Here is a 27,266-nt window from a genome sequence, read left to right as displayed (position 1 = left end):
GATATATTTAAAGTGCTTAAAAAAAAACACACACAAAACTATTTGCCAAAAATTCTGTTTCTAGTAAAATAAAACTATCTTTTTAAAATGAATAAGTGAAATTCCCAAATAAGCAAAGCTGAAGGAGTTGATTGCTTCTAGGCCTGCCCAGCAAGAAAGCCAAAGGGAGTTCTTTGGATGGAAAGAAAAGGGCACTAGACAGTAATACAAAGCCACATTAAGAACACTGTATGGAAACTACATGGATAAACACAAAAGAAAGTATTAATTTATTGGGGGTTTGTGATTCCTCTTTCTTCCTATGTGATTGAAAAGACAAATACATAAAACAATAATTATAATTCTATGTTTCTATGTTAGAGAACACAATGCATAAGGATATAATTAGTGAAAATAATACAAAAGATGAGAGACGAAGCTATACAAAAGCAGAGGTTTTTGTATACCATTTAAGCTAGGGAATATTAATTCAAAATAGATCGTTACATATCTGAGAGATTATTTCTAATTCCCAGACTATTCACTAAAAAAAAAACTAAAACAAACAAACAGAATAATAAATGATAATAGATTCAAAATGGTAGACCACATAAAAATCAACTAAGCCAATTTAAACATATTTTGGAACCTGATGAATATAGTGATTTGATAAAATTGTGCAAGTATTAAATGCCACCAAATTTTATAGTTCACAATAGTTAATTTTATGTTATGTGAATTTCATCACAATTTTTAAAAACTTGAGTAAAATAATCACTCATCAAATAAAGTCCAATTTTTTTCAGATCCATCCAGCACTATTTGGATGCTTTTAAAAATTGCCACATTCAAATATTCCCATATCTCAGTTCATGTATGCCTTACTTTTTATTTGCCCTAAAATTGTGGTCATTTCTTATATTTATGACATTTTTCTGAAGTTCTATTTCTTACATTTTTTTCACTTACGCTTTTCTGCGTCAGTAAGCTCTTTATGTACTTTTACTAATCATAGAATTGATGTCATGTAGTGCTAAAAGCAAGAACAAACCTAATAAGTGTAAGAAATAGCACGAAAATTAAGCAAAGAAAGGCTAGCTCAGAAAAACTATACTCTGTTAGTGAATGGTAGCCAATTCATAAATTATCTTCCAGTTTAATTTGTAAAAAATTTATGAATTTGTATACCTTTTTCTTTGAAACCACCAAATTATCTGCTCAACCACTGCAGAATATCAGCTGGATATTGAAAAGTGCAATCATAAACACCAATACAGGCAATGGAGGTGGGGTTGAAAGTCACAAGCAGGTATACAACAAGGCCACAGTGGTGCTTTAAATTTCACTTTTATTGAAGAAAGTCTCAAAACTGTATGACCAGTCATGGTCCTAAACAACCTTGCATAGGTATCAAAGAGTAGCAGCAATGGAAATTTGAAAAAAAGTTTAAGACAGATAGATTACAAGCCACGGATACACAGAATTTATCATCTTCTTCAGAAGGAGGGATCAAGGCAGAAATGAAAGGTGATTTTAAGAATTTGAAACCATGGTGATTAAAACTATTACCAGGATCAAGAGAGAAAAATAATTACAAGCAGCAGCTGGTTTGGAGGTGATGAATTTAACTTAAGTTGATAAAGTGAGACAAAGCATTTTTCAGGCAGCTGGAAAATTCTAGCTGGCAATTAAAAATTCCAGAAGGAAATTTGTTGAGATGTGTCTTTCCTTCAGCACAAATGTAGGAAGTGTTGGCACAGGCCTTGTCCTGAGGCTCTGGCGAAGGACCCACACATTTAAAGAGGACATGCCCAAAGCCAAGGTCAATGGTGAGACTTTGGAAAAACCCACATAAATGTTCTCTTTCTGGCACAGAGTCTCTGACCTTATTTTTCATTTTAATACAGTCAGATATTTTTATAGCCTATTATAAAAGTCAGTTCTATTTTATACAGCCAATTATTTAATCAATTTTATATGTCTCTTTTATTTTATATTGACTATTAATTACATATCAATCTTTTTAAAAAGAGATCAAAAAGAAAGGTAGCAGAAAATAAATAATCCTGACACCACTTACATGTGGTTTTAAGCTAGCTTTCTATTTAAATTATTGCAGATTTAAGGTTAACAACTGAATTCCCACTGAGGGAGAAAATCTTTGATAAAATATCTTACTTGAGAAACAAAAGAGAGTCTTTATAAAATCATGCCATTTTTTCTAAGCCTTTTCTCATGGAAACATAACTGTAGAGTAGCCTTTGGAAGGGTTGTAGTTAAAAGTCAAAGGAGATAGTGTATGGAAACAGGTTTTAAATTATAAAACTATAAATAGTAAAGTTATAAACAAATAGAAAGTATTACTATTGCCAGAGCAAACAACTCTTTCCAGTGGCATCTGACTAAGATTCTAATTAATTGGGAGAACCACAGAGACAAAGCAAGCTCGAAGGAGGCTTTGATGTTTATTTCACAAGCCTCCTGACATTTTGGATAATTACAGATTCCTAAACGCCCATCACAGTAACTGTTGAGTGACATTCAGTCCATATTAATATTTGCATTGCATTTTTTCATTCGTTTACCTCTTCCTCAGGAGTTTTTACATTTCATTATGCAGACACACCCAAACATTCTCTTCATATTGCCATGAGTCCATTTTGCATTTCATAACAAAGCTGAAGTATTTTTTATTTTTAAATGCTTTCAGAGTTTCAGGAAACTTGCAAGAATATTACAGCAAGCTCCCATAATGCCCTATACCCAGTCCCCTCTCCTATTAACACCTTATGGGCATACAATATATTTCTCACAACTAATGAATCACTATTGGTTTTTTATTATTATTATTATTGGCTAAAGTCCGTATTTTATTTAGATTTCCTTAGGTTTTTTTGTTCTGTTTTGTTTGTTTTTTGTTTTTTAAGACAGAGTCTCACTCTGTTGCCAGGCTGGAGTGCAGTGTCATGATCTTGGCTCACTGTAACCTCTGCCTTCCGGGTTCAAGCAGTTCTCCTGCCTCAGCCTCCTGAGTAGCTGGGATTACAGGTGTATGCCACCATGCCTGGCTAATTGTTGTAATGTTTAGTAGAGATGGGGTTTCACCATGTTGGTTAAGCTGGTCTTGAACTCCTAACCTCATGATCTACCCTCCTCAGCCTCCCAAAGTGTTGAGATTACAGGCATGAGCCACCACGCCCAGGTTGGGTTTCCTGAGTTTTTACCAAATGTCCTTTCTCTATTCCAGGATCCCATAGAGGTTACGTCATGTTCATTTCATGTTGTTGCATTTGGCCATGTGAATCACGTTACATTTAGTCATCATGTCTCCTTACACTCCTCTTGGTTATGACCATTTTCAGGCTTCCTTTGTTTTTTGATAACCTTAACATTTTGGAGAATGGCTGGTCAGGTACTGTGTAGAAGGTTCTATACTTCAGGTAGGCCTAATGTTTTCCACAGAGGTTTTTGAGAGCAGGACCACAGAGGTAAAATGCCATTTTCACTGTATCAAATCAAGGGTACATACTATCAATATAATTTGATCACCTGGATGGATAAGGTGGTGTTTTTCAGATTCTCTGCTCTAAAGTCCCCATAATGTACAGTTTGGAAGTCATTATACACATCTAACACTTCAGAGGCAGAGAATTAGGCTCTACTTCCTTGAAAGGTGAAAATCTACATAAATTATCTGGAATTCTTCTGAACAGGAATCAGTAAGCATTTGGTTCTACTTCATTGAGTGATGAGAAGCATGACTTTGAGGCAAAAGTTTAAGTGCTTACATTAAAGAAGTCACCCCACGGGACAGATGTGGCAGGCAGGAGGAGTTGAAACAAGGAGGGAAGGCCAAAGCAAATGTGCTGTTAACTTGGACAAAACTACAGGCTACTGGTATCCAATGCCACACACACTTCTGAGCAGCCTTATCAGATGCATCTCAGAACTTTCCATTTGAGAACAAAAGCAGAAAGCTTTTCTCCATCAGTTCTCATCCTCATCCTCTTTGGCCTGGCTAGCCTCACAGGCAGGTACTTACTGCTCCTTATCCCTCCCCACTAGAATGAGTCCAGTGGACTCCCAAGGGAAGACCATCCATCAGCATCAGGGGAGCCATAGGGCAAGAAGCTACAGGGAAGCGGTACAGCCCTAGATGAGACCCTGTCACACCTGGAGAAAGCTAAACATGCTCACTGTAATACCGGCTGAGAGAGAGACAGGGTGGAGAGGATATAAGTGTCATAGAAAGTGTGTCCACATCACAGCACTGCTCACAAGAGCAAAGACACGGACTTAACCCAGGTGCGCATCAACGGTGGACTGAATAAAGAAAATGTGACATATACATACCATGGAATACTACACAGCCATAAAAAAACAACAAAACCATGTCCTTTGCAGCAACATGGATGCAGCTAGAAACCAGTATCCTAAGCAAATTAATACAGAAACAATAAACCTAATACCACATGTCCTCTTATAAGTGAGAGCTAAATACTGGGAACATATAGACCTAAAGTTGGGAACAACAGACACTGAGAAATACAAGATGGGGGACGCAGCCAGGTGGGAGGGGTTGAAAACTATCTATGGATACTATGCTCACTAGCTGGGTGACAAATTCAGTCATACGCTAAACCTCAGCATTATACAATATACCTTTGTAACAAACCTGCACATGTACCCCTGATTTTAAGACAGAAGTTGAAAAAAAAAAAAAAAAAGTCATGTCCAATACACACGGCACATCTTTAGTTTTAACTGTCTCTAATATAAGTAAATGAGCTTTTTTGGTTTTCTACTGCTAGCTTTTCCCATATCTTAGCAAGATCCATCCGTCCCCTGATGGGGAAGATGCTCAGGACACACATGAAAGGCATCAGACAAGAAACCTAAGAGTCCTGGCTTTCAATATTTTTTGGTTGTGCCACCCACTCCACTTTCAGAGCACTTGTACATTCCAGCTGAAGGGAAGCATTCTCATTCTGAGGCCGAGTCAGAGCCCCTTCACACATGTATGCTAATATTTTGTTTAGAGCATTTTGCATTTATATTCATGAGACAGAGTGACTTTTAATTTTCCTATCTTGTTTGTCCTTGGCAGTGTTAGGTATCAAGGTTATGCTGGCCTCCTCGAAGGAGTTAGGGAGTATTTTGACTTTTTTTCTGTCATTCGGGAGGGACTATATAAGATTACAGTCGTATCTTCCTTGAAAGTGTTTGGAAGAAGTCATATTTGAAGCATGTTAACTTGTAGTTTTCTTTGTTGAAGCATTGTAATTATAAATTTCTCTCTTATAGGTAGATAAATATTTTAATTTTATTTCTTGAGTGCAGCTTTGTATGGTGTGTTTTTGAAATATTTTTCATTTAAATTCTCAAAATTATTAGCAGAAAGTTTATTAAAATATTCTGTTATATATTTGCCTTATTGTCTGTATTACAAGTTTGTTTTCCATTTTATTAATTAATCCACTTTGGCTTTTTCTTTCTTCCTTTTCCTTACGTTTGGTTTAATCTGTTGTTCTTTTTCTAGTTTTTTGAGATGGACACATGGATAAGTCATTCATATTGAACATTTTTTCTTTTGTAATATTTGTAATCAAGGCCATCAATTATAGTCTAATCTGCATCTCACAATTTTGATTTGTAGTATTTTATTAATATTGAATTAAAATGTTTTCCAATTTCCATTGAGATTTCTTTTGGAGGAATGTATTAAATTCCACACCTTTCTGGCTTTTTAAGTATTTTTAAAATTAGTGATTTCTGGCTGAATTCCACTATGGCCAGGGCACTTACTCCATATGATTTCAATCCTTTTATATTGAAACACTTTATCGTCCAGCAAAAATTTAGGTAAATATTCTAAGTATACTTGATCAGAATGTGTATTCTGCAGCTGTTGGAGATAGACTACACACCATCTATAGACATACATTACATTATTTTAATTTTTTGTTCAAATATTTTGCATTTTCTTTGATTTTTTTTGCCTATTTGTTAAATATATATTAACAACATATTAACAATATATTATATATTAACATATTAACAATATATATTAACAATAAACCCACTGTGTTTTGTATTTCTATATGTACTGTCTACTTCTGTAATTTCTGCCCATTTTTCTTCATATATTTTTAAAACTGTCATTTGGTGCAGAAAATGTCAGGCTCACTACATGATATTTCCTTTTGTGGGGGATCTTTGCCCCTGAAGACTGCCTGCCTTGGTTTCTCTCAGATATGTCAAGTAGTTAGTTTGCTAGTTTCAAGAAATGGATCTAACTACTATGAGCTCAATGTTTGTGTCCCAACAAAATTCACAGGTTGAAGCCCTAACCCCCAGTGTGATGGTATTTGGAGAGGAGGCCTTTGGGAGGTAATTAGGCTTACACTGTCACGAGGGTGGGACTCTCATGATGTGGTTAATGCTCTTACAAGAAGTGGAAACAGAGAGAGAAATCTCTGACCACGGGTATGCACCAGGAAAGGTCATATAAGCATAAATTGAGGAGATAGCTGTCAGTAAGCCAGCAAAAGGGCCCTAGTAAGACATCAGATCTGTTGCCAGTTGTATGACACAGCAGCTAACTTTTCTAAATTCATTATTCATATAGCCAGACACCATGGTAGACTCCACCTTTACCTTAAGGTAAGACAAAGTCCTAGGTAAAATGTATCCCTCAGAGTTTCCAGGGACATCAAGTTGTACGTGAGATTTCTGAAATTATTTGGTTTCTTCTTCCTTACCCTGCTTTCCCAACACTCTCACTGTTTTCTTCTGGCAGCTATGCCCTCATAAATCACTTGTACCTCAGACATCGCTCCAGGTGTGCTTCTAGGAGAACCCAGCCTAAGACACCCTTGATTACTTAACTCATTGTTTATTCATTACATGTACATGTAAAATTTTCCTAATCAGTACTCTGAAAATGTCAGATATATACTAAATGTTTATTTATTAGTGACAATGTTTACTTTTGTAAATATATTTTAATTGACCAAATTTGAGCCATTGTATCAATTTCCATTGGATCACATTTATAATTTGAATTCCTGTACCTCATGAAGGCTGAAAACATCTTGTAAGGCAGGAGTATCCCGTGTCATCTAGTTTGAGGAAATTTAGAGGGATAATCTGCATTAAGGTACTCCCCTTACTTTCTTATTGAAAGGCTACCAATTTCTCTCACTCACTGCTTTAAAGATTTCTATTCTTAGAGCTAGAAAGAGAAGATAGCTACATTGCCAATAGATACCATGCATAAAAAAAAGTACATTGTTGGGCCAGGCGTGGTGGCTCAAGCCTGTAATCCCAGCACTTTGGGAGGCCTAGGCGGGCAGATGACGAGGTCAAGAGATTGAGACCATCCTGGTCAACATGGTGAAACCCCGTCTCTACTAAAAATACAATAAATTAGCTGGACATGGTGGCATGTGCCTGTAATCCCAGCTACTCGGGAGGCTGAGGCAGGAGAATTGCCTGAACCCAGGAGACGGAGGTTGCGGTGAGCCGAGATCGCGCCGTTGCACTCCAGCCTGGGTAACGAGCAAAACTCCATTTCAAAAAAAAAAGGACATTGTCATAGAATTTAGAGATCCTCAAATTCAATACTCTACCTAGGGGGAAAAAATAGAGGTAATGTCATTTCCTCAAGGCTACTCACAGTTTAGTATTATAATCTAGTTTTCCTGATTTCAGAACTATACATTAATTAGAAATAGCTACTTGGTGCATTTCTATGGATGACACCATCAGATTGATTTAGAGCTGAAGAATGTGGGCCATAGAGCAGACAAGGACAAGGAAGGGTAAGACGGAAAAACACCAAGATGCTGGCAGGAAGATCAGAGAAGCTGGAGCATGTGTCTAAGGAAGGGGCCAAGGAGGGAGAGCAATATCAAAAGCAAGAAAGGAACTGGTCAGGCAGGTGGACAGCCATCTACAGTGTTAAATCAAATGAATCAACACAAAAATAGGAGTGATTCTATATTAATCTCAGAGTAGCAGCAAACTCTCCTCTGCTTTAACAAAGAAAGGATACAGGCTATTTACAAATCAATGTGTAAACCTTCACTTATTTTTATTTCACCTTCTCAAGCCTGGGATACAAAATAGAATTTATCAGTGCAAGTGACACATCACTGATCATAAAATTAATCAGGACTTCATTTTACAGGCTTTATCAAAATGTTTATGTCTTAGTAAGTTTTTTTTTAACTTCATAAACTAAATCTAAACTGCTGGGGAAAAAAGGCAAAAATATTTTAAATAAAACCATCATATCGCCCTAATTCAGACTTTGACTAGCAATATTTGAGAATGTTTTATCTTTACTTCAATCTAATAACAAACATTAAAAAAAAACTGCAGTTCTTTTACTCTATTTTCCTTTACAGTTGATCAGGAATTTTGACAGACACAGTGGCTCAGGCCTGTAACCCAAGCACTTTGGGAGGCTGAGGTGGGCAGATCACTTGAGGTCAGGAGTTTGAGAATAGCCTTGTCAACATGGTGAAACCTCATTTCTACTAATAATACAAAAAAAGAAAAAAATAGCTGGGTATGGTGGTGCATGCCTGTATACCCAGCTACTCAGGAGGCTGAGGCACAGGATTTGCTTGAACCCATGAGTTAAAGGTTACAGTGAGCCGAGACTGTGCCACTGCACTCCAGCCTGGGCGACAAAGTGAGGCTGTGTCTCAAAAACCCAAGAAAGAAAAAAATAAGAATAAACTGACTCTTTCGAGCATAGTTCTGTGGAGGTCAGAATGATTACCTTTATACAAAGGAGTATATACATATTTAGTTTGCTAAAATGAGGTTAACTGGCAAGACATACTTTGAAACTGATTAACATTTGTATAGCACTGTGTCTCTGTAATTTATGTGGCTCCATCACAGTGCCATGATTATTTTCAAAACGACAATGCCATTTCACTGTTATCCCTGTTCTTCCCATAGGAAATTAAAGTGTAGTGGTGAAATATCTTGCCCATCCTTAAGGGAGTAAAACATAGTAGTGATTAAGTCCCAAGAATAGTGAACTAATTCCAGATATGTCTAACATGAAAGAAGTTGCTCTTCACCTAAAATTTTATGATCTGCAGGAAAGAATATAAAAGAGATGAAGGAGACTGGAGGAGCTGAAGTTCAAGTGTGTCTGGGTAGCTCAAGTTCTGTGACTGTTAGAGATGACTATTCAGAGTTTGAGTCAGATTAGCACCCCCATCTCAATGTTGAAGAGCTGTGCACCTGTGAATTTAAGATAGGGCCCGAACCCAGAAAAAATTAGGGCACAAGAACAGAAATATCAGGCAGAGCTAATAAATCAAACACCACAGCCTGGATCAGCAGAAAGGCAGGGGATCCTTGCAATTCAAGTCATTATTCAGTTGCCAAAGCCATACTGAGCACATCAGGTTCTAGATATCATGAGCTGATCTGGAAGCAAATGAATTACTGGCATGTTTTATTCTCCAACAAACTCTTTAAGTACAGGACATCTCCAACGCAGCAAACTCAGTCAGTGAAGTTCACCTGCCCCAGCCTGGTCATGGTACCTCTCAAGCAAATTCCAGACTCACACCAATTGTGCCAGCCAGGTTCCCTTTTCTCTAGGCTTGAGATTTTTCAATCCTGGACAAAAGTTATCACTCTCTCTTTTTTCATAGACAGTATTCATTATTAAATATATTAATACTATCATTTAAAAATATAATTATTGTAAAGGTTTTTTTATATAATACGTTTAGCGTCAGGGAGTATCCACCTCAAACAAAGCACCTACTATTTTTTATCTTTAGGAATCTATCCTCTTAAGCACTGCCATGCAACATGCATGTCTTGGAGGATTTATTTAAGCATAACAGTTGCTTGCAAAGAAGCACAACAATTTAGGGTAGTCAAAATAATACTATATAGAATGTTATAATTACACTTAATAGAGATCCATCCAATAATGTGAGCTCTCTCTGCCAATTAACCAAGTAAGCTAATTCCTCTACAGATAAACGCGTGATTGTAATATCAAATTCTATAGGGATTGGGAAAACATTGTTTAACAAGCATTTACAATAGAAGAGTGCAGTTGCGGTTCAAAAAAGAGAAAATGGAAAAATATAGACAAATATCCAATTTTTAACATCAGGAAATATTATGATAGACAAATATCCAATGTTTTAACATCAGAAAACATTCTTATCTTACAGAATACGTGAAAGGAAACTCACACACTTGTCAGCTATAGAAGCCATCTTTTACATACTTAAAGAGGTATACATATATATGTTTCCATTCACACATATATTATTTTTTCTTTGGACAATCACATACTATTTACCTGTACACAAATTTATCAATCTGCAATCACTCATTTCCACGGTTTTCCTAGTACATTAAAATAAAGACTTACATTTGGATTACAACAGTATTAAAAGATGTGGATTCTTTGTATTCCGTACTAAGGACAAATTTAGACTATCAAATAGGACACTAGAACCTGTTTGAACTCTACACTAATAACACTAAGAGTCAATGTATACTTAACTTTAAATTGCCCATTAAAATTTAAACTATATTGAAACTCCAACAATGAAAATACTATACATTTATCTTTCCTGGATAACCTTATCTCTATTCCTGAATTTTTGTTGGGCGATTGATTGGATTTATGAGTCACATGCCTAATCTCTTCCACAAAATCTGTCTAACCCATCCTTGATGTTCTCTTCAGAGCATGCTTTCCCATCTTCTGCAATAGAATAGGCTAAGAATTTTCCAAATCATCAAGTCTGATTGCCTTTTTTTTTTTTGCTTATCAGTTTCTTTCTCAACATATTTCTTCTAGCTCACATTTTCCTATAAGCTTCAAGAAGAAACCAGGGCATATCTTTTCTATTTTGCTTGGAACGCTCCTGAGGTAATTATCTAAGGTCATTGTTTACAAGTTCTAATCTCTGCCCAACACTAGAACACAATTCAACCAAATTTTCTACACTTTATAACAAGAATTGTTTTCCCTCCTATGTCCAATAACATGACCCTCTTTACTTTCTGAACCCTTGACAGATACACCTTAAACCTTAGTATTTATACCAACAGTCTTTTCCAGGCAATCTAAGTTTTTTCTATCATGTGCCTCAAAGTTCTTCCTACCTCTGCTCATTACCCAATTCCAAAGCCACTTCCATTTTTTAGATATTTATTCCGGTCTCACTAACCTTCTAGTACCAAAATCTGTATTTGTTTGCAAGGGCTGTAGTAACAAAGCAGTACAAACAGGGCATCTTAAAAGAATGCAAATTTGGCCAGGCGCGGTGGCTCACACCTGTAATCCCAGCACTTTGGGAGGCCAAGGCGGGTGGATTACGAGGTCAAGAGATCGAGACCATCCTGGTCAACATGGTGAAACCCCGTCTCTACTAAAAATACAAAAAGTTAGCTGGGCATAGTGGCAGGTGCCTGTAATCCCAGCTACTCAGGAAGGCTGGGGCAGGAGAATTGCCTGAACCCAGGAGGCGGAGGTTGCGGTGAGCCGAGATCCCGCCATTGCACTCCAGCCTGGGTAACGAGCAAAACTCCGTCTCAAAAAAAAAAAAAAAAAATGCGAATTCATTCTATCACAGTTCTAGAAGCTAAAAGTCTGAAATCAAGGTGTTGGTAGGCAGGGCCATACTCCCTCCATGGACTTAGAGAAGAATCCCTCTCTGCCTCTTTCTAACTTCTGATGGTTGCTGGCAAGCCTTCGCATTTCTTGGTTTGCAGCTATATCATTCGCCTCTGCTTCCATCTTCACCTGGTCTACTCTGTCTTCTCTGTCTCTGTATATCTCCAAATCTCGCTCTCCTTATAAGGACACCAGTCATTGCATTTAGTCCCCTACCCCTTAATCCCGTATGGCCTCATCTTAACTTGATTATATCTGATAAGACCCTATTACCAAATAAGGTCACACTCATTGGTATCTGGACTTAAGCAAATATTTTTGGAGGACACAATTCAACCCGTAACAGCACACACGTAGCAGAATTAAATTAGCACACTTCAAATGGAAAGTATGTTTAATGGCAGCCCTCTTTCTTTTTTTCTTTTCTTTCTCTCTTTCTCTCTCTTTTTAGAGAGAGACTCTTATTCTGTCATGCTTGAGTATAGTAGCACAATCTTGGCTTGCTGCAATCTCCACCTGCTGGATTCAAGTGATCCTCATGCCTCAGCCTCCTGGGTAGCTGGAACCTTGGGTGTATACCACCACACCCAGCTAACTTTTTTGTATTTGTAGTAGAGACAGGGTTTTGACACGTTGCTCAGGCTGATCTCAAGCTCATGAGCTCAAACGATCCTCCTGCCTTGGACTTGCAAAGTCCTGGGATTCTAAGTGTGAGCCACAGCACCCAACATCAGTAGCCTGTTTGATCCCCTTCCCTCATTACTAGGGCCCCACTAATTTTCACAGTATTACCCTTGACACTTCTTTTTTTTTTTTTTGAGATGGAGTTTCACTCTTGTTACCCAGGCTGGAATGCAATGGCGCGATCTCGGCTCACCACAACCTCCACCTCCTGGGTCCAGGCAATTCTCCTGCCTCAGCCTCCTGAGTAGCTGGGATTACAGGCACGCGCCACCATGCCCAGCTAATTTTTTGTATTTTTAGTAGAGATGGGGTTTCACCATGTTGACCAGGATGGTCTCGATCTGTTGACCTCGTGATCCACCCGCCTTGGCCTCCCAAAGTGCTGGGATTACAGGCCTGAGCCACCGCGCCTGGCCCCTACCCTTGACACTTCTTATCCCACAGAAATATCCCACTAAAATATCCGTAATATCATTTGCTGTAATTTAAAGTTCTAAGTCAAAAGGAATGAGAATATTTTTGAAGTCCTTGTAACTCATCAAATCTATTTGGAAATATAGTCACAAATGTTTGTCCCACCATTTAGAAGGAATCAAGCTGCAGGTAAAAGAACTCAGGGAAATAAGTGAGTAACTTTCTCATTTTTTTTTTTTTTTTGGTCCATTCTTTGGCTCCAAGTTTTCACAATTCTGTAGGAAAAAGGTCATTCTGTGTAAGATACTAGAACCTTTATTTGCTGGTTTAGTTTATTTACACATGACCTACAGACTTGGCTGACACTCTTTCCTAGCCTGACTGAAATACTATGAGAAATGTTTCAATACTAGAAATAAAATATAGTCTTTAATAAATCACTGAAAATCTGATGTTCCTTTGTGAAAACTTCATGTAATTAATAAGTCAAGAAAAGAAAAACTAAATAAAAAAGAAAAATGTAATCAAGTTGGTTGACAACCAGCAAAAGATAATTAAAATGATCCTATTTTGTGTCTCTGTTTCATTAACATGTAAATGAGATTCATGAAGTTTGATATTGCGTTTCACCAAGAGCCACAGAAATGAATTAAGAATGAAAATGAGTCTCACTGATGGAGACTCCTGATGAGTATATAAATTAATGAAAAATATGATTTGATCTAATTAATAACATATATTTTTTGTGATGTATTGACCCTCAACAAAGGAAATCAAAATAAATAGGTAAATTAAAATGTTGTGTTCCTTTCACTGGCCCACATTCTGTGAAAGCTTTTATGATTCAAATGAAGTGGTGGTAAATGTCAAACTCTGCTTTTCTTTATAAACATGCACAGGATGGAAACCTTATTCCAGGATTAGTATTGAAGTAGCAACATTCCTGCTGGTGGGTCCATAGGTACAGGGTCTGGAATGGCCATCACAGAGGCTAGGAAAGTCCGCTGATTAGACAGGGATTCAGAATTGCAAAGAGGAGCAGACAGTCCTGTGTGACCAATAACTCTCACAGCAAGTCACTCAAAAGAACAGACTAGCATCATCTACACAAATATATTCAAGCACCCCCGCAATGTCCCATTTGATAAAAGGATCTCAGTTCTCACTCTTCATTGGTATCTTCACATTCAGAAGCACACAAAAGTTATCTCCAATGATATGAAATGAAATTTTAAAATAAACTTAAGCTTAAAATCATGTTAAAGTGTCATATATATCTATATTGTAATTAGAACTATGTGTAACATACATAGCAGGTATGTCACATGGCAAAATACACACACATACACACAGTCTTATCTGTTTGTTTGTCATGTCCAATGTTCAATGTGCTCAAGCATTAAGCACATTTTAAGGATAACATCAAGGAGTAAAATTAGAAGTGACTGACTGATGTTGGCCTGAGAGGAGGATAATAAGTGGGAGAAACGTGATTTTAATAATGCATGATGTTGTCATCTACTTTTCGTGATTGTTAAAATGTTTTCTATATTAGTATTGCCAAGCATACTTTCCTCCAATGTACATGCAGATGAATTTTACCTTAGTAGTTATGAAAAGAGATCACAGGAACGGACTCAAGATGGCGCGGTGAGAACAACCCAGAATTGAAGCTCTCGGTGAACGTGCCGAGGGTGAGTCAGGGCCTCATTTCCAGATGGATCTTTGTTGCCCACAGAACAGGGAAATTCCCAGGTATAAAAGAGACGTGGGGCGCCAGCGCAGTGCAGCCGGCGGCTATCGCTGCAGCGCAGCAGCGCCCACAGTGCTCCGCACAAAGCACACGGGTCCGGGTGCCCTGTTGAACCAGCAATCTGAGACTTCAGAGGGCAGACTGGCATATCCATCTTATTGAATGGGACTTGGACAGTGAGCCAGGCCAGGAGATTCCGGGGAAACAGCGTTTGGGCCAGTGCAGTGGGACAAACAAAACGGTGATTCCAAACACACTGGGTGGAGAGTTTCACTGCAGGCACAGCTGAACCCAGGCTGGTGCAGCTCGGTGGGGGAGGGGCATCTGCCATTACCAAGGCAATCCACCCCTACTGAGGTAAACTCCCATTGCTGACGCAGCCTGCAATTGCCGAGGCAACCCACCACAACAGAGATACTCCACCGCAGGGTGTAGCCGGTGGCAGCAGGACGGAGACCGCAGCAGCAGGGCAGAGCCTGTAGGAACAGGGCGGACCTCACACCAGCAAGGCGGAGCATCGGCAGGCAAATAGTGACTAGACTGCCTCCTAGCTGGGCAGGACAGCGCAACAGACATTCATAAAGAAAGCCCCAACCCCCCCGAGACAGAGCATCTGAGAAAAAAAGGTTTTTTTTTAATGAGTTCTGCTGCAGCAAAATTAAATGTAGCAGGCTAACAGCCCTAAATGAACAACAGAGCTCACAGCTCAGCACTTGAGCTCCTATAAAGTACAGACTGTCTCCTCAAGCAGCTCCCTGAACCCTCTATATCCAGAAGACTGACATTTGGCAGGCATCATTCTGGGACAAAGATAGCAGAAAAAGAAACTGATAGCATCCCTCACTGTTCCGCAGCTGCTATAGGTGCACCCCAGACTAGCAGGGCCTGGAGTGGACCTCAGCAGTCGTACAGTGGAGGGGCTAGACTGGTAGAAGGAAAACCAAGTAACAGAAATACTTCATCATCAACAATCTGGGTGTCCACTCAGAGACCCAATCGAAAAGTCAGCAACTACACAGACGACAAGTGGATAAATCCACAAAGATGGGAAGAAACCAGCGCAAAAAGGAGGAAAACACCCGAAATCAGAACACCTCGCCTCCTAGAAAGGACCAAAACTCCTCACCAGCAAGGGAACAAAGTTGGATGGAGAATGACTGTGACGAAATGATGGAATTAGACTTCAGAAGGTGGATAATGAGAAACTTTTGTGAGCTAAAAGAACATGTTTTAAATCAATGCAAAGAAACTAAGAACCTTGAAAAAAGATTTGAAAAAAGATTCGAGGAAATAATAACAAGAATGGATAACTTAGAGAGGAATATGAATGAATTGAAGGAGCTGAAAACACAATACGAGAACTTTGCAAAGCATGCACAAGTTTCAACAGTCGAATTGACCAAGCAGAAGAAAGAATATCAGAAGTCAAAGATCAACTCAATGAAATAAAATGAGAAACCAAGATCAGAGAAAAAAGTGCAAAAAGGGATGAAAAAGTCTCCAAGAAATGTGGGACTATGTGAAGAGACCTAACCTACGTTTGATAGGTGTACCAGAATGTGACGAAGAGAATGAATCCAAACTGGAAAATACTCTTCAGGATATTATCCAGGAAAATTTCCCCCACCTAACAAGACAGGCCAAAACTCAAATGCAGGAAATAGAGAGACCACCACAAAGATATTCCGCAAGAAGAGCAACCCCAAGGCACATAATCGTCAGATTCACCAGGGTTGAAATAAAGGAGAAAATACTAAGGGCAGCCAGAGAGAAAGGTTGGGTCACCCACAAAGGGAAGCCCCTCAGACTCACAGCAGATCTCTCGGCAGAAACTCTACAAGCCAGAAGAGAGTGGGGGCCAATATTCAACATCCTTAAAGAAAAGAACTTTCAACCAAGAATTTCATATCCAGCCAAACTGAGCTTCAGAAGTGAAGGAAAAATAAAATCCTTTGCAAACAAGCAAGTACTCAGAGATTTTGTCACCACCAGACCTGCTTTACAAGAGCTCCTGAAAGAGGCACTACACATAGAAAGGAACAACCAGTACCAGCCATTCCAAAATCACACTAAATGCTAAAGAGCATCAACATAATGAAGAATCGACATCAACTAACAAGCAAAACAGCCAGCTAGCATCAAAATGGCAGTATCAAATTCACACATAAAATATTAACCCTAAATGTAAATGGACTAAATGCACCAATCAAAAGACACAGACTGGCAAATTGGATAAAAAACCAAAACCCATCAGTGTGCTGTATCCAGGAAACCCATCTCACATGCAAGGATACACAAAGGCTCAAAATAAAGGGATGGAGGAAGAGTTATCAAGCAAATGGAGAGCAAAAATAGCAGGAGTTGCAATTCTCATCTCTGATAAATAGACTTTAAAGCAACAAAGATCAAAAGAGACAAAGAAGGCCATTACATAATGGCAAAAGGATCAATACAACAACAAGAGCTAACGATCCTAAACATATACAGACCCAATACAGGAGCACCCAGATACATAAGGCAAGTTCTTAATGACTTACAAAGAGACTTAGACTCCCACACAATAATAGTGGGAGATTTTAACACTCCACTGTCAATATTAGACAGATCAACCAGACAGAAAATTAACAAGGATATACAGGGCTTGAACTCAGACCTGGAACAAGCAAACCTGATAAACATCTACAGAACTCTCCACCCCAAATTCACAAAATATACATTCTTCTCAGCACCACATCACACCTACTCTAAAATTGACCACGTAATTGGAAGTAAAGCACTCCTCAGCAAATGCAAAACAACTGAAATCATAACAAACAGTCTCTCAGACCATAGTGCAATCAAGTTAGAACTCAGAATTCAGAAACCAACCCAGAACCACACAGCTTCATGGAAACTGAACAACTGGCTCTTAAATGTTGACTGGATAAACAATGAAATGAAGGCAGAAATAAAGAAGTTCTTTGAAACCAATGATAACGAAGACACAACATGCCAGAACCTCTGGGACACATTTAAAGCAGTCTCTAGAGGAAAATATATAGCAATAAGTGTCCATATGAGGAGAATGGAGAGATCCAAAATTGACACCCTATCATCAAAATTGAAAGAGCTAGAGGAGCAAGATCAAAAAAACTCAAAACCCAGCAGAAGACAAGAAATAACTAAGATCAGAGCAGAACTGAAGGAGATAGAGACACGAAAAACCCTTCAAAAAAATCAATAAATCCAATAGCTGGTTTTTTGAAAAGATCAACAAAATAGACAGACCACTAGCCAGATTGATTAAAAAGAAAAGAGAGAACAACCAAATAGATGCAATAGAAATGATAAAGGGGAAACCACCACAGATTCCACAGAAATTCAAACCATCATCAGAGAATATTACAAACAACTCTATGCACATAAACTAGTAAACCTGGAAGAAATGGATAAATTCCTGGACTCCTGTGTCCTCCCAAGCCTAAACCAGGAGGAAGCTGAAACTATGAATAGACCAATAACAAGGTCAGAAGTCGAGGCAGCAATTAAGAGCCTACAACACAAAAAAAGCCCAGGTCCAGATGGGTTCAAAGCCGAATTCTACCAGACACACAAGGAGGAGCTGGTACCATTCCTTCTGAAACTATTCCAAATAATCCAAAAAGAGGTAATCCTTCCCAAATCATTTTATGAGACCAACATCATCCTGATACCAAAACCCGGCAGAGACCCAACAAGAAAAGAAAACTTCAGGCCCATATCCATGATGAACATAGATGCAAAAATCTTCAATAAAATATTGGCAAGCCGAATGCAACAGCAAATCAAAAAACTTATTCACCATGATCAAGTAGGATTCATCCCGGGGATGGAAGGCTGGTTCAACATACGCAAGTCTATCAACATAATTCACCACATAAACAGAACCAAAAACAAAAACCACATGATTATCTCAATTGATGCAGAGAAGGCATTTGACAAAATTGAACAGCCCTTTATGCTACAAACCCTCAATTAACTCGGTATCGATGGAATGTATCTCAAAGTAATAAAAGCTATTTACGACAAACCAACAGCCAGTATCATACTGAATGGGCAAAAACTGGAAGCATTCCCTTTGAAATCCAGCACTAGACAAGGATGCCCTCTTTCACCACTCCTATTCAGTATAGTACTGGAAGTTCTAGCCAGAGCAATCAGGCAAGAAAAAGAAATAAAGGGTATTCAAATAGGAAAGGTGGAAGCCAAATTGCATCTATTTGCAGACGACATGATAGTATACCTAGAAGACCCCATCGCCTCAGCCCAAAAACTCCTGAAACTGATAAGCAACTTCAGCAAAGTCTCAGGATATAAAATCAATGTGAAAAAATCACAAGCATTCCTCTACACCAATAACAGACTTAAAGAGAGCCAAATCAAGAACGAATTGCCATTCACAATTGCTACAAAAAGAATAAAATACCAAGGAATACAACTCACAAGGAACGTAAGGGACCTCTTCAAGGAAAACTACAAAACACTGCTCAACGAAATAAGAGAGGACACAAACAGATGGAGAAACATTCCATGTTCATGGTTAGGGAGAATTAATATTGTGAAAATGGCTATACTGCCCAAAGTAATTTACAGAATCAACGCTATCCCCATCAAGCTCCCATTGACTTTCTTCACAGAACTGGAAAAAACCACTATGAACTTCATATGGAACCAAAAGAGAGCCTGCATAGCCAAGTCAATTCTAAGCAAAAAGAACACAGCGGGGGGCATCACACTACCGGATTTCAAACTATACTACAAGTCTACAGTAATCCAAACAGCATGGTACTGGTACCAAAACAGAGATATAGATCAATGGAACAGAACGGAGGCATCAGAGGCAACACAACATAGCTACAACCATACAATCTTTGATAAACCTGACAAAAACAAGGAATGGGGAAAGGATTCCCTGTTCAACAAATGGTGCTGGGAAAACTGGCTAGCCATGTGTAGAAAGCAGAAACTGGACCCCTTCCTGACACCTTACACCAAAATTAACTCCAGATGGATTAAAGACTTAAACATAAGACCAGGCACCATAAAAACCCTAGAAGGAAATCTAGGCAAAACCATCCAGGACATAGGAGTAGGCAAGGACTTCATGAACAAAACACCAAAAGCACTGACAACAAAAGCCAAAATAGACAAATGGGACCTAATGACACTCCACAGCTTCTGCATGGCAAAAGAAACAGTCACTAGAGTGAATCGGCAACCAACAGAATGGGAAAAAATTTTCGCAGTCTACCCATCTGACAAAGGGCTGATATCCAGAATTTACAAAGAACTCAAACAGATTTACAAGAAAAAAACAAACAAGCTCATTCAAAAATGGGCAAAGGATATGAACAGACACTTCACAAAAGAAGACATATATGAGGCCAACAATCATATGAAAAAATGCTCATCATCACTGGTCATTAGAGAGATGCAAATAAAAACCACATTGAGATACCATCTCACGCCAGTTAGAATGGCGATCATCAAAAAATCTGGAGACAACAGATGCTGGAGAGGATGTGGAGAAAAAGGAACACTTTTACACTGTTGGTGGGAGTGCAAATTAGTTCAACCATTGTGGAAGACACTGTGGCGATTCCTCAAGGCCTTAGAAATAGAAATTCCATTTGACCCAGCAATCCTATTACTGGGTATATATCCAAAGGACTATAAATCGTTCTACTATAAGGACACATGCACATGAATGTTCATTGCAGTACTGTTTACAATAGCAAAGACCTGGAACTAACCCAAATGCCCATTGATGATAGACTGGAATGGGAAAATGTGGCACATATACACCATGGAATATTATGCAGCAATCAGAAATGATGAGTTCGTGCCGTTTGTAGGGACATGGATGAATCTGGAGAATATCATTCTCAGCAAACTGACACAAGAAAAGAAAATGAAATACCACATATTCTCACTCATAGGCGGGTGATGAAAAATGAGAACACATGGACACAGGGAGGGGAGTACTAAACACTGGGGTCTATTGGGGGGAAAAGTGGAGGGCCAGTGGTGGGGGGAGCTGGGGAGGGATAGCCTGGGGAGAAATGCCAAATGTGGGTGAAGGGGAGAAAGGAAGCAAAACACACTGCCATGTGTGTACCTATGCAACTGTCTTGCATGTTCTGCACATGTACCCCAAAACCTAAAATGCAATAAAAATTAAAAAAAAGAAAAGAGATCACAGTGATACTCTGCCTCTAAGTACACAGTATTTTTGAAATTCTGTCTTATTTCTATACCAAGGTGCCATTTAATTATCTTCAGTTTCCTTTTAACATATTAAAGTGATCAAACACAAACTAAGAGATGTATGAACTGTGTGTGTGTTTGTGTGTGTGTGTGTAAAAGAGAGAGAGATAGGGTCTCACTGTCACCCAGGCTCTAGTTCAGTGGCACAATCATAGCTCACTGCAGTCTCCAACTTCTGGGTTCAGTGATCCTCCTGCTACAGCCTCCCAAATATCTGGGACTACAGGCATGCACCACAGGCTAATTTGTTGTTTATAATTTTGTAGAGACATGTCTTGCTGTGTTGCCCAGGCTGGTCTTGAACTCCTAGCCTCATGTGATTTTCCCACCTCAGCCTTCCAAATTGTTGGCACTATAGGCACGAACCACCACACCTGGCTGTGTACTCCTACAGCACCATGAAAACTTTACTGTGTTTCTATTCTTCAACTGTTAAGAAAATCATGTCAACCACATTGAGAATCCAAAACACTGAGGGATTATTATTTTTAAATAATTAGCATTTTTGAAAATTACTTCTTTAACTTGAAATTGAAGGGCAATTAAGTTGTCATCACTAATGTGTCCACAAGGAGTGTATATTGTTGTAGAAAATAATATTTTGTAAGCTATGTAAAAAGCGTGTCAGATTGAAGGAACTCAATTCTTTTTAATATATGATGTATCCCTTTCATATTCCAGAACAGAAGCTAGATGTCATATAAATCTCATGAGTTTTAACCATTTACTTATTTAGAAATTTATTTGCTTTTACAATATAGCATTCATAATGATTTTATGCAAAGAGAATGAAAAATTAGTGAGATTTTCTATGGACCAGTCAGAGAAGAAAAGCAGACTTACCGTCTCTTCTATTCAGTCGTGCAAATCCAGGACCATGACTGCTAGAGAGCTCAGAGGAACTGCTGAAGGATGCCTGAGGCAAGGCAGACACAAGAGGATCATCACAGTCATCTGCCAGGAGGAACAATGCAATATTAGGGTTAGTACAGTGATGACGGCTTTGCTGGAATCAGTAGACAAAACAACAAAAAAGTAAAACAACATCATCCAAAACTAGGATCTAAAAATCTTTAAAAATATGCCTACTACCTATAGGGGCTATTCTACTAGAAGGCTAGTAACAATGAGAAAAGAAAAAGAACTTAGAGACAAGACAATATGAAAATATTTTAAAAATCATATAATAATACAATATCTTACGGTAGAAAAGATTCTGCCTCATCATATAAGATTTGCAAATTCAACTGTATAAAAATTAAATACTCAAGGTTTCCAAAAGACACTGTAAATAAATTAAAAAGAAAAATTACAAAATTGAGAAAGGGCTTGCAAAACCTATATGCCAGTATACAATTAGTATTCCAAATAAAGGAAAATAAAATGCAAAATAAAGTAAAACAAAAACCACCTTTAAATCATGAAACACGTTAACGAATATGGCACAAGCCATGATCAGACTTCACAGCACAGCCTAGAGCAGTGGCTCACGCCTGGACTCCCAGCACTTTGGGAGGCTGAGGCCAGTGGATCACTTGAGATCAGGAGTTCAAGACTAGCCTGGCAAACATGGTGAAACCCCATCTCTAATAGAAATAAAAAATTAGCATGGCGTGATGGCACATGCCTGTAGGCTGAGCTTCTAAGGAGGCTGTGGCAATAATCACTTCATCCGAGAAGCAGAGGTTGCAGTGAGCCGAGATCGCACCACTGCACTCCAGCTTGGGTGATGGAGTGAGACTGTCTCAAAAAACAAACAGACTTCACAGCACAGACCCTATATAAATTGATCCTCCAACTTATCAGCAAAAAGAGATGTTAACTTGGACTACAATAGGATGCTAATTTACAGATATTAGACTAGCAAAATGTAGGCCAAGAGAAGCTCTGACACATTCCTCGTGGGAGTATAAGCTTGAGCAACTACTTTTATTAAAACAACTTGTCATTAGCTGTATCTTTGAACTTTCCCATACCCTCTGTTCCACCAGTCCCTTTCATATATGTAGGTCCTCCTATGAGGAACCAGTGGTCTCAAGTTTTGTCTTATTACCCAAGGATGATATACAAATACTAATAATTTTGTGTCCCATGAAAAGAAAAAACTACTGAGACAGAGGAGACTGCATTTGTGCACCAGGAGACGTGTACAATTTCTAGCAAAGTTGCTCATCACAGCAAAAATAAAAAAATTATGAACAACACAGCTATCCAATGGCCAAAGACGAGACAAATAAAACATAGTGCTTTTCACCATAGGATAACATACACCAGCAAAACAAACAACATAAAACAAAATAGTTGGATCTTAGAAGTGACATTTTTGAGAAAAACAAAATCAAATTATAAAAGTATATGAAAAATGTTGATAATTTTGAGGATCTTAAAAAGCAAAGCTAAGTAATACTGTATGTTGTTTAAGGACATATATGAGTTTTTAAAAAAACATTTTAAAAAAGAAATGAAAATGATAAAATTCAGGATCATGGTTACCTTGGGAGGCCAGCAGAATCAACGTAAAATGTATACAGTTTTAATGCGATGGAACCTTCTAATTTTGGGGTAGGCAGTGTCAAAGGTGTTCGAATCAGAGTGACTCCATGTTGAGTGAGGGCTGGGAAAATGAGACTGGGACTTGCTGGGCTGCATTTGCAGAAAGTTAGGTATTCTAGCCTCTAAGTGTTTATGGTTAATGGAACAGACTAATAACGTTAACTAAACAGACCCAGACCTGGGATTGTCCCGATATCCCAATATCTTGGGAACAAAAGCATTCCTAACTTTGCTTTAAAGATAATATTGATTCTTGCAAAATATAGTAATTAAGAAAATACAACCTTTATCACAAACCCTTGTAGCAGAGCACATTTCCCATGATCTTTTATTTGTACCTAGGGTGGACACAGTCCTCCTCTCTCACCTTCAGGACTGCCCTGCTCTTGTCTACGGAGTAGCTGTACTTCACCACTTTACTTTCTTAATAAACTTGCTTTTGCTTTGCACTGTGCAGTCGCCCTGAATTCTTTCTTGTGCAAGATCCAAGAACCCTTTCTTGGGGTTCACTGGGACCCCTTTCCAGTGCAACGTTCTATTATCCATTCAAACCTCAAGAGCGCTGCTAACAACACAAGATGGTGTGCAGCAACACACTGGTTTTTTTGGGGGGGGGTGGGGGGAGTTGAGAAAGAGTCTCACTCTGTCACCGACGATGGAATGCAGTGGAGAGATCTCTGCTCACTGCAACCTTCGTCTCCTGGGTTCAAGCGATTCTCCAGCCTCAGCCTCCCGAGTAGCTGAGACTACGGGTGCACGCCCCCACGCCTGGCTAAATTTTTTTTTTTCTAAGTAGAGTCAGGGTTTCACCAGCTCAGGCACTTTGCCCTCCTTGGCCTCCCTAAGTGCTGGGATTACAGGCTTAATGAGCACCTGGGTGCAGAGGGGCTGAGGCCGAAAGTGGCGTCAGCGCCAAATGAAGGCAAGGCAGGCGTTTTATAGTCTCCTGTAAATGGGATGTGTCCCAGTCTGATGTTACTGCTACGTGGTACCCGGACAGCCTCTCTCGATCTCCCGGCCAGCCCTCTTCTGGCTTCGGCTCTCTTGTTCACTCACGCTGGCTCAACTGGCCTTGAGCCTTGGGACCTGGCCTGAGGAGGGAGGAGTTACCCTCCAAGCTTTTAGGCCCTAGGGAGAATCTTTCATCCGGTAACAGACGCATAGTCACAGAGGTTTATAATTACAGTGTTTCATATAAAATATATAACATACACATGCACATACATTTACACGTATATCAATATGTACATAAAGATAGATATTAATGTACATACATATTTATCATTTGCCTAGTCTTTTATGTGTATCACATATATTGCTTCTAATATTAAAAGATAAAGCACAGAGTGAGAAACTATAAGAATCATCTCATGTGTACCATGAAATCCATACGTTTAATTTATTCAGCCAATTCTTCATTCAGTGTCATCTCTAAAGCATTTGTCTTTTATATTCTAAGTTATTCCTATTTTTGCTCTAATCAGAAAGATATTTTAACATATACATTCTGTAAGTTAAAATTGTACAGGGTGTCCCAAACGTTTTAATACTAAGCAATTTAATTTAAATAAAATAAATCAATCTAAGAATTATCTAGATTCACCCGAAATTTTATTAAGTTTATTTTGCCTGAACCTAATTTGTTCATGAATGCTTTTCCCCAGAACTTGCCCGCGGAAGCATTTTACTTTTCAAGATTGTCTCATTTTCATTCAGTCTACTTTTTCTTATTCTACACCTTAAATTCTTTCACCATTACGACAGACAGACATTTCCTGCATGTCTATTGACTAGCTTAAGTACTAACGCCAGCCAATCCAGCTGTAATTCAAGAATAAGGAGTACAGACATAAAAACACAACCCATGGAGTGGGGAAGGGAATTCTGATTGTGCCCAATGACAGGCAACAACAAAAATGTTTTAGTATGCTGTGAAAACTGTGGTGTGTATCTTTGCACACACAGTGAGTGCATTACATATTTACAAGGAGGGCACATATGTGGGTTTGTGTGTTTACTAGGGCTAATGATTTTTAAAATCATTTTCAGCATACAGGTGTAACTGTGATAAAAAGGGGGGTTAACTGTAATTCACAATCCACTATGTAGATTCAGATCAATGTTTTGAATATCGTGCCTCAGGTGCAATCACTCTAGACAACATATATTTATTGTTCATTTGTTTTTGCCAACTATAAATTAAGAATATTGTTCCACTTTTAGCTTCAAAAGAGTGGAATTAAAACAAAAGAAGGGGTACTTTTTCCATTTGTGAAGAGAAAGACATGTAATATGGAAAACGGAAGGACACACAGTGGGCTTGAGATAGTTGGTGAAGTTTTGGTTGTTGGCCTTGGTGGTTACATGGCATTATTATTCTTTACCATGAGCATATACTTGCCCCTACGATCTGTTGTATGTTTATTTAACAATGATACATTGTAGGTATTCTTATAGAACTAACAATAACTAAAATACATTTAGAGAGCACTCTGTGCTAGGAAGGTATAATCTTGCCACACATAGTAATTAATCTTTACCCTTCCTTGTTGATATATTAATGTTATTAATATATATTATTAATATATATTAATGTTATTCTCTTACAGATGAGATCATTGAACACAGAGTTCTATTAATTTGCTCTTCTCATGGTGGTAGAACCATGATATTTGCGAGTTGGGGTCCAGAAGATGCTATGTAAGAACACCATGACTATAATTATTATTTCTTTAGGTTTGAAGTATGGGAATTTTATCAGACACCATGATGGCATGAATAAATTCTCTCAAGGAGTTGTGTTTACCATGCTATTTGTTTATATCCCATTTGATCTTCAATAGTCTTGACAACAACGGAGGAGAACCTCAAACAGTAATAATCAGCCTGGAATATACATGCTATTTTTCTCTAGATATTAAAAAACTGAAATTCTGGATTAAGCATTAGGGTCCTGAGCTTAATTCCAGAAAACCAGTTTTCTCTGACTCCTCCGATAAAACCCAGGATCTAGACTTGCAAAGCTAAGGACCACATTCCAGCTCAGAGGTTCCCAACCAGAGATAATTTTGCCCCACTGCTCCCCACTTCCAGAAAACATTAGCAATATCTGAAGACACTTTTATCATCACAACTAAGAGAGGGTACTTCTGGAATCTACTGAGTTGAATCCAAGGATGCTGTTAAACATTTGACAAAGCACAGGGCACCTTCCACCACAAAGAATGGTCTGGTCTCAAATGTCAATAGTGCAAAGGCTGAGAAACACTATTCTAGAACCTGGTGAAGCAACTAAGGAAACTAGTCTTTTCCTGGGGTCATCTCTCAGTTAGAACTCAACAGCTTCGCCTCAAACTGCAATGATTAGCTCTAATTTACAGCTAATTTTTATTTGCAAATAAAGATCATTCAGTGCACATAAGTATATAGGCATTTAAGTAGGGGGCTTTTCAAATCAGAAATAACATTTTAGATATTTCAGCTTAAAACACAACTGTATTTTTAAAAAATTAAGTGCTATATCACATTATCATATTATCCTGGTCCCTTTGCTGCTGAGCCATAGGTAAGATTCTTGGTAAGAAGGGTCACAGGAGACCTTGGAAGTCTCCATTCACTAGTGAAATTTAGTAATAGAGTAACCAAACATTTCACGGAAGTTTGTACAGTTAAAAGTGCCGCTGGGTATGTTGAGTTCATCATTGTTTTCTTTAGTTAAAGAAGAAGTGGACATCACTCTCATTACGCTGTGCTTATCCAAAACGGAATTACATTTTATTTGACTTTTCTCAATCACATTAGAATTTCCACATTAACCTGGGTATCAGTTGGAAATAGTAAAAGTACAGCTTTAGTCTTTTCATTAAAAAAACATATACACAGCAATTCCATCTACAGTGTGTTTTAATGAATTCTGTT

At 38.4% G+C, this 27,266-nt stretch overlaps 1 protein-coding gene across 4 annotated transcripts in view; it reads right to left on the bottom strand.

Annotated features, from left to right (window-relative positions):
• CNTNAP4 (contactin associated protein family member 4) overlaps positions 1-27,266 on the bottom strand; it is a 288,212-nt gene that overhangs the window by 227,406 nt on the left and 33,540 nt on the right. For all 4 annotated transcript variants that reach the window (XM_002761181.6, XM_078358379.1, XM_078358378.1 and 1 more), the window contains exon 2: positions 21,639-21,749. In XM_002761181.6, the coding sequence (XP_002761227.1) occupies positions 21,639-21,749 (111 nt within the window). The remainder of the gene's footprint in view (positions 1-21,638; positions 21,750-27,266) is intronic.

Source organism: Callithrix jacchus, chromosome 20 (assembly GCF_049354715.1).
Source record: "Callithrix jacchus isolate 240 chromosome 20, calJac240_pri, whole genome shotgun sequence".
Lineage (NCBI taxonomy): Eukaryota > Metazoa > Chordata > Mammalia > Primates > Cebidae > Callithrix > Callithrix jacchus.
Note: the sequence above shows the minus strand (reverse complement) of the source record. Positions and strands in the feature narration are given on the sequence as shown.